The 14,397-nt window shown below is 50.3% G+C and overlaps 1 protein-coding gene across 5 annotated transcripts in view; it reads right to left on the bottom strand.

Moving 5' to 3' along the window:
* Positions 1-14,397, bottom strand: part of ca9 (carbonic anhydrase IX) — a 259,496-nt gene that overhangs the window by 109,835 nt on the left and 135,264 nt on the right. For all 5 annotated transcript variants that reach the window (XM_072497192.1, XM_072497193.1, XM_072497189.1 and 2 more), the window contains exon 7: positions 609-766. In XM_072497192.1, coding sequence (XP_072353293.1) covers positions 609-766 — 158 coding nt within the window. The remainder of the gene's footprint in view (positions 1-608; positions 767-14,397) is intronic.

Genomic DNA, 14,397 nt, shown 5'->3' with positions numbered 1-14,397 from the left:
ATGTCAGTTAAATACTGGCACTAGCACGATTGCCCACGTAAGGCTTCAATTGATCCACTGGCAGTGGCTAATGCCAATGGCCCCCCAGTACTGATATACATGTGGGGCCCAGGTAGGCAACGGGCATGGTTGCCCTCTGAAGTTTACATATTTACCCACCCCTCCGCCTTCAAACCCGACACTAGGGGAACATTAAATTCAGCCCTTGAAGTCTGCTAAGTTTACTCTGTAATTGCAGTTGATTCATTTGATCTGCACTGTGACTAGTTTATTATAGGAACAAGTAGTATTGTATTAAAGTTAATTATTGTCATTGCTAAGTTGTTTAAAATAATGCTGTACAGAATATATAGATAACAAAGAACAAGAAAGCAGGAGCTGTTGGATAAACCATTCGTCCCCTCAGCTTGTTCCATTATTCTCAATTTATAACCGTACCACTGTGTTTTTTAGCACAAGCTCATGGCAGATCACGCGGCTGCTAAATGCATGTGTTACACATACTTTTCCATTCAGCACTGCCTGAAAATAAAAGGCACAGGTCGATTCTTGTGCTATTTCACTATTAACAATCTTACCTCCAAATTGCCTATTAGTTGTATACGCACCTGTGCTTGGGAAATCCGGACAGTCTCATTGAATACAGTCCAGGTTACAGTCTGAAAGCAGGGTGGCGTTGTCAAAGATCCATTATAGCGGAAAAAGCGGTACAACTGACGCGGTAACAATGTGTTTATGTCAAAACCAGGAATTTGTACAGCGGCATCTAAAAATGGAGTCAAAGTAACATAAGTTAGGTACTTATTTCAATACACCAGCTTCACAAGCACTTTTAAATGATTACTGACCTGCCACTCCTCATTAATTCATGTTATTTTTAAAAATAAATTTAGAGTCAATTAAGAGGCAATTTAGTGTGGCCAATCCACCTACCCTGCACATCTTTGAGTTGTGGGGGTGAGACCCATGCAAACATGGGGAGAATGTGCAAATTCCACACAGTGACCCGGAGCCGGGATCAAACCCGGGTCCTCGGCGCCATGAGGCAGCTGTGCTAACCACTGCACCACCGGGCCTCCCCAAAATTAATTCCTGTTCAACAACAAAAACAGAAAACACTGGACAATCTCAGCAAGTCTGAAGCACCTGTGGGGGAGGGAATGTATGACTCTTTTGTTGCAGACTCCAGCATTCGCAATAATTTGCCTTTAATTCCTGTTCAAGTGTTTTTAGGTTTCTCATATCAAATGCACTTTCTCAATTTGAAAAGAACCTAAAATCCAATTTTAAAGAAAGCCACCGCTATTACCTTTTAAAAAATAAATGATTTATTGTGTAAAATAAACATGATAAAAAATGTAATCGTGTTAGAGATATCAGTCAGGTGTGCTAACATCTTCCATCTGACCATTATGTACACTATCCTTGCCAGATTGATAGGCAGGAGTGGCAAGTGCTGACTGGGAAAACATATCTCCTGAGATTTAAACGTGGCTGTATACTCGGAACTCCTGTTCTTGTGCCTTGGCCCAAAATAGAGTGCAAAATCGGGATTCTCCCAGCCCGGGCTGGGCTGGAGAATCCCCGCAACCAGGCCACGCCGCCCCGACCCCGGCAAGCAATTCTCCGCAGAGTCGGGGGCCGCCGATTCTCCACCCGGATGGGCCGAACGGCCGCTCTATAAAGGCAGAATCCCGTTGGCGCCATCCACACCTGGTCGCAGCCGACGGGAACTCTGCATGCAGGGTCGGGGGGGGTGGGCCTGTGGGGGGGGGAGGAGGGGGCTCTGATCCTGGTGGGGGGGGGGGGGGGGTGCCTCTGATGGGGCCTGGCCCGCAATCGGGGCCCACCGATCGGCGGGTTGGCCTCTCACACCCTGAGCCTATTTTCATACGCGCCGGCCCCTGAACTCCCGCGCCATGTTGCATCGGGGCCGGCGCGTTGAGGGAGGCCACCGCGCATGTGCATTTTGGCGCCGGCGCCACTGTGCATGTCATTGTTGACGGCAGCACCACTGCGCATGAACGGATCCCGCGGTGCACAGTTCGCGCCGGGATGGGAGGCTGGAGTGACGTGAACCGCTCCAGCGCCGTGCTGGCCCCCTGGAGGGGCCAGCATCGGTACTCCCAGCGGCCCGTTCATGCCGCCGTGAAACACAATGGCGTTTCCGACGGCGTGGACACTCTGCCGTCGAATGGGAGAATCCCCTTTCTACGGGGAGCTGGGGAGTGGAACAAAAAGGAGGAGAGTATAGAATGAGAAAGAAAAGAAATGGGAGTTTGAGAAGAGATGTGGCAGCTAGAAAATAGTGGGAGAGCTTGCTTTCTCCACACGAATGGAGATAGAATCTGGGGCCAGTCACCTGAACCTACTTCCTCTACCTACTTAGAGTTGGCTAAAGAACAGGATGGGCAGAGGGCCAGGAACAAATTCCAGCCAGGCCTCTTGGTGGGGGGAGCTGCATCACAGGAGGACAAGAGGTTGAAAGGAATGTGGCAAAATATTAAGGTACATTGCAAGGAAAAGCTATTGAGATTTAATCATATTTACAAATAGCAATATCAATGCTCCACAAGCCGGATTCTCCGGACCCCCAGCCGGGTGTTTCTCGGCGGACACCGTTTGCTGGAGGCAGGATTCTCTCTTCCTGCCACTTGCCAATGGGATTTCCCATTGAAGCCACCCCCCACGCCACCGGGAAACCCGCGGGCAAGACTGTGCCGGCGGGAACAGAGAATCCCACCAGCCGTAGCATTACAGTAACAACAGCTTAGATTTATACAGTGTCTTCAGTGTAATTAACATCCCAAAGCATTGCACAAAAGTGTTATAATATGACACTGAGCTACATAAGAGAGGTGTAGGGGCAGCACGGTAGCCTTGTGGATAGCACAATTGCTTCACAGCTCCAGGGTCCCAGGTTCGATTCCAGCTTGGGTCACTGTCTGTGCGGGGTCTGCACATGCTCCCCGTGTGTGCGTGGGTTTCCTCCGGGTGCTCCAGTTTCCTCCCACAGTCTAAAGATGTGCAGGTTAGGTGGATTGGCCATGATAAATTACCCTTAGTGTCCAAAATTGCCCTTAGTGTTGGGTGGGGTTACTGGGTTATGGGGATAGGGTGGCGGTGTTGACCTTGGGTAGGGTGCTCTTTCCAAGAGCCGGTGCAGACCTGATGGGCCGAATGGCCTCCTTCTGCACTGTAAATTCTATGAATTCTATGAATAAGGAAATGTCAAGGCAGATGACCAAAAGCTTGGTCAAAATGGTTTTAAAGTGCATCTTAAAGAAAGAAAACTAGGGAGAGTGGTATAGTAGGGAGAGAGGGGGCGTAGGAGGGAGAGAGGGGGTGTAGGAGGGAGAGAGGTGTAGCAGGGAGAGAGGCGTAGCAGGGAGAGAGGTGTAGCAGGGAGAGAGGTGTAGCAGGGAGAGAGGTGTCGGAGGGAGAGCGGTGTCGGAGGGAGAGAGGTGTCGGAGGGAGAGAGGTGTCGGAGGGAGAGAGGTGTAGCAGGGAGAGAGGTGTAGCAGGGAGAGAGGTGTAGCAAGGAGAGAGGTGTCGGAGGGAGAGAGGTGTCGGAGGGAGAGAGGTGTCGGAGGGAGAGAGGTGTCGGAGGTGTCGGAGGGAGAGAGGTGTAGTAGGGAGAGAGGTGTAGTAGGGAGAGAGGGGGTGTAGGAGGGAGACAGGTGTAGCAGGGAGAGAGGTGTAGTAGGGAGAGAGGGGGTGTAGGAGGGAGAGAGGTGTAGGAGGGAGAGAGTGTAGGAGAGAGATAGGTGTAGTAGGGAGAGAGGTGTAGTAGGGAGAGAGGGGGTGTAGGAGGGAGAGCGGTGTCGGAGGGAGAGAGGTGTTGGAGGGAGAGAGGTGTCGGAGGGAGAGAGGTGTAGTTGGGAGAGAGGTGTCGGAGGGAGAGAGGTGTAGTAGGGAGAGAGGGGGTGTAGGAGGGAGAGAGGTGTGGCAGGGAGAGAGGTGTCGGAGGGAGAGAGTGGTAGTAGGGAGAGCGGTATCGGAGGGAGAGAGGTGTCGGAGGGAGAGAGGTGTAGCAGGGAGAGAGGTGTAGCAGGGAGAGAGGTGTAGCAGGGAGAGAGGTGTCGGAGGGAGAGAGGTGTAGTAGGGAGAGAGGGGGTGTAGGAGGGAGAGAGGTGTCGTAGGGAGAGAGGGGGTGTAGGAGGGGGAGAGGTGTAGTAGGGGGAGAGGTGTAGTAGGGGGAGAGGTGTAGTTGGGAGAGAGGTGTAGTTGGGAGAGAGGTGTCGGAGGGAGAGAGGTGTAGTAGGGAGAGAGGTGTAGTAGGGAGGGAGGGGGTGTAGGAGGGAGAGAGATGTAGGAGGGAGAGAGGTGTAGGAGGGAATGAGGGGTAGTAGGGAGAGAGGTGGTGTGGGAGGGAGAGAGATGTAGGAGGGAGAGAGATGTAGGAGGGAGAGAGGTGTAGGAGGGAGAGAGTGTAGGAGAGAGATAGGTGTAGGAGGGAGAGAGGTGTAGTAGGGAGAGAGGTGGTGTAGGAGGGAAAGAGGGGTAGTAGGGAGAGAGGGGTGTAGGAGGGAGAGAGATGTAGGAGGGAGAGAGGTGTAGGAGGGAGAGAGGTGTAGGAGGGAGAGAGGTGTAGTTGGGAGAGAGGTGTAGCAGGGAGAGAGGGGGTGTAGGAGGGAGAGAGAGGTGTAGTAGGGAGAGAGGTATAGTTGGGAGAGGACTGAGACAGGGTAATGTCGGGCTAGTAGATGAAAATGGGCGGCCTGCCTGATGGTGTGGGCATGGTAGAGTCAAACATGAACTGAAGCTTACGAACCGACTGATTTAGCCTGAGACACTTGCCAGCGCGACAGATGGAGTTGGTGGCTGGGGAGAAATTTGTTGCAGGATGTTGGGGCTGGGGTGGGGGGGAGGGGGTGGAACTGAAAACAATGGCTAATGATTTAGGAACAGTGCAGGGGTTGAGAGATGTGGTGGTGAGGAAGAGGGATGAGATGGGCCTACAGGAGGAAGTGATATATTTTAGGGGCAGCATGTAACAGTTTACACCACTTGTTAATTTTGATCACAGCCATATATAGCGGGGAGGAATGTGTCTAATTTCTGTTTAATGCTCTTATGTCTGCTCCAGTTCACCAGTCAGGAACAACAAAGCACAGAAAAAGCACACAAACCATAAAAAATTCAGTTGATCTTTATGGAAATTCATTGTCCTTATCTCATGGCTATTTATGTCCAGGATAACCTGTTATCTGTTACGTTATTTCTGCTGCAATGTTGGCAACTACCATCAGCATTCTTAACTTAATAGCAAACTGCTATGACACACAAGCAATGGGGCATGAATGACACTATGTCCGACTTAGCAACTGTATCAGCTCACTGGTGCGTAAACAAAACCAAAAGTAGCTCGCTTGCTTGCCCCTTCGTCAATCTACTCGCACTGTAGAAAGCATATGGCATGCTTGCCTTCATAGGACGGGGTAAAAGCTCAAAAATTACGTTACAATTATATAGAACGTTTGTTAGGACACATTTGGAACACTGTGTCCAATTCTGGCCACCACACTACCAGAAGGACGTGGAGGCTTTGGAGAGAGTACAGAAAAGGCTTACCAGGATGTTGCCTGGTATGGAGGGGATTAGCTATGAGGAGAGATTGAATAAACTGGGATTGTTCTCCCTCGAGAGACCGAGGCTGAGGGGCGACCTGATAGAAGTTTATAAAATTATTAGGGGCATTGATAGGGTGAGCAGTTGGAGGTTTTTCCCCAGGACAGAAATGACAAATACAAGGTGAGGGGGGAAAAGTTCAGTGGAGATGTGTGGGGAGAGTTTTCTACACAGAGGGTGGTGGTGGCCTGGAATGCACTGCCAAGTGAGGTGGTTGAGGCAGATACATTAGCGACCTTTAAGACTTATCTGGCTAGGCACATGAACAGGCAGGGTATAGAAGGATACAGGCGATTGGTCTAGATAGGACACGGGATCAGCGCAGGCTTGGAGGGCCGAAGGGCCTGTTCCTGTGCTGTATTGTTCTTTGTTCTATCACACATCCTGTCCATTTCAAAGTGGTTTGTCCGACATAGCACAAGGGACCAATCAGGAAATTGTCTCCATCTGACCGCTTGGCCAGGTTTTGACAGCACACAGTGGTCCTAAAATGCAGCCTACACGTTAATTTACCCGCCTACTCATTTAGGGCCTTGGAAATTGATAGCTATCTCATCAGGATGGAAACCTTGGTCACACGCCGTGGCTCACAGAGAATCTGAGGGAATGAGCAACCATTGCATCAAAACAGGTAGAAGCAGCTATTTCCAGAAATAAATATAGCATGGGCATCGCCAAATAGTTTGCAATTTCAGCATAATGGTCCTGAATTTCCATGGGGGTTCTCCTGGTCTCTAGGTGTAACATGGGTGAGAGATCAGCAGGAACTCCAGTCAAGTAACATGAAAGATAAGTTATGGAAATTCAAAACTCATGATTTTAAACTGGATATTGATAACAAATATTTTGATGCAGTCTAATAGCTTTTATTATGAGAAATATCTGCATGGGCTGGGCTAGTTCTCTCAACTGCAGGGGCAGCACGGTAGCATTGTGGATAGCACAATTGCTTCACAGCTCCAGGGTCCCAGGTTCGATTCCGGCTTGGGTCACTGTCTGTGCGGCGTCTGCACATCCTCCCCGTGTGTGCGTGGGTTTCCTCCGGGTGCTCCGGTTTCCTCCCACAGTCCAAAGATGTGCAGGTTAGGTGGATTGGCCATGATAAATTGCCCTTAGTGTCCAAAATTGCCCTTAGTGTTGGGTGGGGTTACTGGGTTATGGGGATAGGGTAGAGGTGTTGACCTTGGGTAGGGTGCTCTTTCCAAGAGCCGGTGCAGACTCGATGGGCCAAATGGCCTCCTTCTGCACTGTAAATTCTATGATTCTATTCAAAAACAAGGAACGTTAATAGATTTTAAAATGATGGGCGCGATATATCAGCTGTGTCCCACTGGAATCGGAGCAGAGCCTGGCCAGTAGATCCCAGGAGAGTCCTCCCCCGGGATTCCCAATGGCCATTACTCCTCACAAGATCCAGCCAGATCTCGCGAGATGTCACGATCTGGTTCTGCCCACATTGAAAAAGACCCAGTTTTGCATGGCTAAGTGAGTTTAAGAACCCACTTAGCCGCGCTAAAGCCCGGTATCACTGGCCTCGCTGAGGAGATGTCAGCCGGGCGCCGTTCAGTACTGGTCGCCAGGTAAGAGGTGCCAGTAAGGTCATATCAGCAGCAAAAGATAAGGATACTTTTGTAAGGGCCACGAAGAATCCAGCACGAGTTTTATGGATACAAAGTAATAACATTTATTTACTATAACATATATACATAACAGTAGCAGTAACTTCCCTTGCTACATACTCCTTCCTGCTGGTTCCTGAACTGGCCAGCTTTATTTATACTAGGAGTTTACTAGTGGTTTCTCCGCCCCCCTCATTGGGGAAGCTCATACTCCCACCGGATTGTGGGATAGTCATTAGTCCCCAGCCAATGGTAAGTAGGCAGGTTATAACATCCCTCCCCCCCCAAAGTCCAAGGAATCCACCGAAGACCCTGGCGAAGGTGGGCGTCGGACTCGTTTGGCCGCAGGCCGGACACCATTTGCACGCGGCGCTGGATCAGGCGGCGTGTAACGAGATGGAGACCGGCGCTTCTGTGATGAACGGCGCAACGGTTGTACATCCATGGCCCGTGGACCCGAGGATCCCCCCTCTGATGCATCCTGTGTCTCCATCTCGGAGTCAGAGTCTGCTGCCTCCGTCATGTCAGCGTCTCTATCTCCATTTGGTCCCGTAACGACCTGCGCAGGCTTTGAGTGAAGCACCAGTGGAAGATTGTGAGGACTACCTTCCCTTGTCTCTGGTCTCTGCGGCTGTAGAAATGAGCTCCGGGGGCGGCGAATCTTTTGAGGGGATAGTCTTCTGGACCGAACGTGGTCTACGTGTTTGTGCTGGAGACGACCCTGGGATTGCACTTGGTAAGATATAGGGCCCGTTTGGCAAAAGATTACACGAGGAACCCATTGGGCACCACCACCGAACGAACACTGGGTCACCGGGCGCAAACTGCCGAATCGGCCGATGCCGAGAAAATCCCTGTCCCTGCCGTTCTTGTGTGCGGCGTACCTTTGCGCCAATGTCCGGGAAAACCATACTAAGGCGGGTGCGAAGTCTCCCGCCCATTAGGAGTTCTGCGGGAGCTACCCCAGTCACTGCATGGGGGGTGGTCCTGTACGTAAACAAAAAGCGAGCCAGTCTCGTGTCCATTGATCCGGAAGACTGCTTCGTTCAGCCTCTTTTGAATGTCTGCATTGCGCGCTCTGCCAACCCATTTGAAGCCGGGTGGTAAGGGGCAGTGCGGATATGGCGGATGCCATTCATCTTCGTGAACCTCGCAAACTCCTCACTCGTGAATGGAGTGCCATTATCCGTGACCAGCACCTCGGGGAGGCCATGCGTACTAAACGATAAACGCATCTTTTCAATTGTTGCACAGGACGTTGTCCCCTGCATCTTATGCACCTCTAGCCATTTGGACTGGGCGTCAATTAGTAGAAGGAACATGGATCCTTGAAAAGGGCCTGCGAAATCTGAATGCAAGCGTGCCCAAGGCCGCCCTGGCCATTCCCAGTGATGTAGGGGTGCGGCTGGCGGAAGCTTCTGATGCTCCTGGCAAATGGAGCAGTTTTGGGCCACCTTTTCAATGTCAGTGTCGAGGCCTGGCCACCAGACATAACTCCAGGCCAACATTTTCATTTTGGTCAAGCCTGGATACCCATTGTACAAGTCTGTTAGTATCAGCTACTGGCCTTTTTCCGGGACAATCACACGCGTCCCCCACAAGAGGATGCCGTCCTCCACGCTGAATTCTGACAGCTTGGAGGAAAATGCCCGCAACTCGCCTGGGAGCTGTCTATGCTGCCCACCATACAGGACTATGTGCCGAACCTTTGACAGGACTGGCTCAGTCTGGGTCCACTCACGGATCTGTGATGCCGTGACAAGCAAGGTGTCCATAAAGTTTAGGGTTGCAAGTACTGCTTAACCACTTCCTTACCTTGCAGGTCAGCTGTTCGGGAGAGAGAGGGAGCCGGGACCTTGGAAACAGCGCGGGAGTTTCAAAAAGCGCGGGAGCTGCGAGGCAGAGGGGACAGTTTAAAAGGTCGCGCCGTGGGTGAGGTAAGTACTGCTTAACCACTTCCTTACCTTGCAGGTCAGCTATTCGGGAGAGAGAGGGAGCCGGGACCTTGGAAACAGCGCGGGAGTTTCAAAAAGCGCGGGAGCTGCGAGGCAGAGGGGACAGTTTAAAAGGTCGCGCCGTGGGTGAGGTAAGTACTGCTTAACCACTTCCTTACCTTGCAGGTCAGCTGTTCGGGAGAGAGAGGGAGCCGGGACCTTGGAAACAGCGCAGGAGTTTCAAAAAGCGCGGGAGCTGCGAGGCAGAGGGGACAGTTTAAAAGGTCGCGCCGTGGGTGAGGTAAGTACTGCTTAACCACTTCCTTACCTTGCAGGTCAGCTGTTCGGGAGAGAGAGGGAGCCGGGACCTTGGAAACAGCGCGGGAGTTTCAAAAAGCGCGGGAGCTGCGAGGCAGAGGGGACAGTTTAAAAGGTCGCGCCGTGGGTGAGGTAAGTACTGATTAACCACTTCCTTACCTTGCAGGTCAGCTGTTCGGGAGAGAGATCAGTTTTGGGAGCAGGCCTATTGGCTGACTGTAAATCAGGAAGGATACAAAGGATGTGGCTGAATTGCCTTTAGAAACAGAGTGCTGGAGGCAAACAGAGTGTATCTGAGTTTGGGTAAGGCTGAGTTCGGGTAAGAGGGGAGTGACAAAAAAAAATAATCAAATTAATTAAGTAAATTAATTAACTATTTAAGGGAATTTGGTACTTACCAGAAGGAGGTGCAGAGAAGCAGACCTGTGAGGGAGTCTCTGGAGCAATTACATCACAGCCAGCAGGTAAGTGATTGGCTTGTAACTGGTAAGTGATTTCTCTCTCTTTGACTTTCTCTTAGCTGTGTAGTGTAGTTCAAATTTAACTTCAGGTTTAAGTCATGGCAGGAGAGCTCAGACCCGTGTCATGCTCCTCTTGTGAGATGTGGCAAGTCAGGGACCCTTCTGGTGTCCCTGACTCCTTCATCTGCAAGAAGTGTGTCCAACTGCAGCTCCTGTTAGACCGCTTGACGGCTCTGGAGCTGCGGATGGACTCACTTTGGAGCATCCGCGATGCTGAGGAAGTTGTGGATAGCACATTCAGTGAGTTGGTCACACCACAGATTAAAATTACTGAGGCAGATAGGGAAAGGGTGACCAACAGACAGAGGAAGAGTAGGAAGGCAGTGCAGGGATCCCCTGCGGTCATCTCCCTCCAAAACAGATTTACCGTTTTGGAAACTGTTGGGGGAGATGGCTCACCAGAGGAAGGTGGCAGCAGCCAGGTTCATGGCACCGTGGCTGGCTCTGCTGCACAGAGGGCGGGAAAAAGAGTGGCAGAGCTATAGTGATAGGGGATTCAATTGTAAGGGGAATAGACAGGCGTTTCTGCGGACGCAAACGAGAATCCAGGTTGGTATGTTGCCTCCCTGGTGCAAGGGTCAAGGATGTCTCGGAGCGGCTGCAGGGCATTCTGGAGGGGGAGGGTGAACAGCCAGCTGTCGTGGTGCATATATGCACCAACGATATAGGTAAAAAACGGGATGAGGTCCTACAAGCTGAATTTAGGGAGTTAGGAGTTAAACTAAAAAGTAGGACCTCAAAGGTAGTAATCTCAGGATTGCTACCAGTGCCACATGATAGTCAGAGTAGGAATGACAGGATAGCTAGGATGAATACGTGGCTTGAGAGATGGTGCAAGAGGGAGGGTTTCAAATTCCTGGGACATTGGGACCGATTCTGGGGGAGGTGGGACCTGTACAAATCGGACGGTCTGCATCTGGGTGGGACCGGAACCAATGTTCTCAGGGGGGTGTTTGCTAGTGCAGTTGGGGAGGGTTTAAACTAATGTGCCAGGGGGATGGGAACCGATGTAGGAAGTCAGTGGGGACAGAAACAAAAGGCAGGAAGGGAGAGTGTGTAAAGCATGACCAGGGAAAGCAGGGCAGAGAGCAAGGAAGGTCTACATTAAACTGCATTTATTTCAATGCAAGGGGCCTGACGGGCAAAGCGGAAGAACTCAGGGCATGGACGGGCACATGGGACTGGGATATTATAGCTATGACTGAAACATGGCTAAGGGAGGGGCAGGACTGGCAGCTCAATGTTCCGGGGTACAGATGCTATAGAAAGGATAGAACAGGAGGTAAGAGAGGAGGGGGAGTGGCGTTTTTGATTAGGGAGAACATCACGGCAGTACTTAGAGGGGATATATCCGAGGGTTCGCCCACTGAGTCTATATGGGTGGAACTGAAAAATAAGAAGGGAGAGATCACCTTGGTAGGACTGTACTACAGGCCCCCAAATAGTCAGCGGGAAATTGAGGAGCAAATATGTAAGGAGATTACAGATAGCTGCAAGAATAATAGGGTGGTAGTAGTAGGGGACTTTAACTTTCCCAACATTGACTGGGACAGCCATAGCATTAAGGGCTTGGATGGAGGGAAATTTGTTGAGTGTATTCAGGAGGAATTTCTCATTCAGTATGTGGATGGACCGACTAGAGAGGGGGCAAAACTTGACCTCGTCTTGGGAAATAAGGAAGGGCAAGTGACAGAAGTGTTAGTGAGGGATCACTTTGGGACAAGTGACCATAATTCCATTAGTTTTAAGATAGCTATGGAGAATGATAGGTCTGGCCCAAGAGTTAAAATTCTTAATTGGGGCAAGGCCAATTTTGATGGTATCAGACAGGAACTTGCAGAGGTAGATTGGGGGAGACTATTGGCAGGCAAAGGGACGGCTGGTAAATGGGAGGCTTTTAAAAATGTGTTAACCAGGGTGCAGGGTAAGCACATTCCCTTTAGAGTGAAGGGCAAGGCTGGTAGAAGTAGGGAACCCTGGATGACTCGAGATATTGAGACTCTGGTCAAAAAGAAGAAGGAGGCATATGACGTACATAAGCAACTGGGATCAAGTAGATCCCTTGAAGAGTATAGAGATTGTCGAAATAGAGTTAAGAGGGAAATCAGGAGGGCAAAAAGGGGACATGAAATTGCTTTGGCAAATAATGCAAGGGAGAATCCAAAGAGATTCTACAGATACATAAAGGGGAAAAGAGTAACTCGGGACAGAGTCGGGCCTCTTAAGGATCAACAAGGACATCTATGTGCAGAGCCACAAGAGTTGGGTGAGATCCTGAATGAATATTTCTCATCGGTATTCACGGTGGAGAAAGGCATGGATGTTAGGAAACTAAGGGAAATAAATAGCGATGTCTTGAGAAGTGTGCATATTACAGAGGAGGAGGTGCTGGAAGTCTTAAAGCGCATCAAGGTAGATAAATCCCCGGGACCTGATGAAATGTATCCCAGGATGTTGTGGGAGGCTAGGGAGGAAATTGCGGGTCCCCTAACCGAGATATTTGAATCATCGGCAGCCACAGGTGAGGTGCCTGAAGATTGGAGAGTGGCGAATGTTGTGCCCTTGTTTAAGAAGGGCAGCAGGGAAAAGCCTGGGAACTACAGACCGGTGAGCCTAACGTCTGTAGTAGGTAAGTTGCTAGAAGGTATTCTGAGAGACAGGATCTACAAGCATTTAGAGAGGCAAGGACTGTTTCGGGGCAGTCAGCATGGCTTTGTGCGTGGAAAATCATGTCTCACAAATTTGATTGAGTTTTTTGAGGGAGTGACCAAGAAGGTAGATGAGGGCAGTGCAGTAGACGTTGTCTACATGGACTTTAGCAAAGCCTTTGACAAGGTACCGCATGGTAGGTTGTTGCAGAAGGTTAAAGCTCACGGGATCCAGGGTGAGGTTGCCAATTGGATTCAAAATTGGCTGGACGACAGAAGGCAGAGGGTGGTTGTAGAGGGTTGTTTTTCAAACTGGAGGCCTGTGACCAGTGGTGTGCCTCAGGGATCGGTGCTAGGTCCACTGTTATTTGTGATTTATATTAATGATTTGGATGAGAATTTAGGAGGCATGGTTAGTAAGTTTGCAGATGACACCAAGATTGGTGGCACAGTGGATAGTGAAGAAGGTTATCTAGGATTGCAACGGGATCTTGATCAATTAGGCCAGTGGGCCGACGAATGGCAGATGGAGTTTAATTTAGATAAATGTGAGGTGATGCATTTTGGCAGATCGAATCAGGCCAGGACCTACTCAGTTAATGGTATGGCGTTGGGGAGAGTTATAGAACAAAGAGATCTAGGAGTACAGGTTCATAGCTCCTTGAAGGTGGAGTCGCAGGTGGACAGGGTGGTGAAGAAGGCATTCGGCATGCTTGGTTTCATTGGTCAGAACATTGAATATAGGAGTTGGGACGTCTTGTTGAAGTTGTACAAGACATTGGTACGGCCACACTTGGAATACTGTGTGCAGTTCTGGTCACCCTATTATAGAAAGGATATTATTAAACTAGAAAGAGTGCAGAAAAGATTTACTAGGATGTTGCCGGGACTTGATGGTTTGAGTTATAAGGAGAGGCTGGATAGACTGGGACTTTTTTCCCTGGAGCGTAGGAGGCTTAGGGGTGATCTTATAGAGGTCTATAAAATAATGAGGGGCATAGATAAGGTAGATAGTCAACATCTTTTCCCAAAGGTAGGGGAGTCTAAAACTAGAGGGCATAGGTTTAAGGTGAGAGGGGAGAGATTCAGAAGGGCCCAGAGGGGCAATTTCTTCACTCAGAGGGTAGTGAGTGTCTGGAATGGGCTGCCAGAGATAGTAGTAGAGGCGGGTACAATTGTGTCTTTTAAAAAGCATTTAGATAGTTACATGGGTAAGATGGGTACAGAGGGTTATGGGCCAAGTGCGGGCAACTGGGACTAGCTTAATGGTAAAAACTGGGCGGCCGAAGGGCCTGTTTCCATGCTGTAAACTTCTATGATTCTATGATTCTAACCACCTCACCGGTCGTGGGGGTCGACATGGGGCCGGTCGATAAAGGCAACCGGCTCAGTGCGTCGGCATTTGCTATCTGTGTACCTGGTTTGTGCTCCAGAGAATACTTGTATGCAGCAAGCAACAAAGCCCAGCGCTGGATCCGTGCGGAAGCAATGGGCGGTATTGGCTTATCCTCTCTGAAAAGTCCCAGCAGGGGCTTATGACCAGTCACGATAGTGAAATGGCGGCCGTACACGTACTGGTGGAAGCGTTTCACCGCAGAAACCACTGCCAGGCCCTCCTTCTCGATCTGCGGGTACCTTTTCTCCGCTGCAGTCAATGTGCGGGAGGCGAAAGCTATCGGTCGCTCGGCCCTGTTCTCTATCTTGTGGGACAGGACGGCCCCAATAC

This window comes from Scyliorhinus torazame, chromosome 3 (assembly GCF_047496885.1).
Source record: "Scyliorhinus torazame isolate Kashiwa2021f chromosome 3, sScyTor2.1, whole genome shotgun sequence".
NCBI classification, from domain to species: Eukaryota; Metazoa; Chordata; class Chondrichthyes; order Carcharhiniformes; family Scyliorhinidae; genus Scyliorhinus; species Scyliorhinus torazame.
The sequence above is the reverse complement of the archived record's forward strand: the minus strand, read 5'-3'. Positions and strand labels throughout refer to the sequence as shown.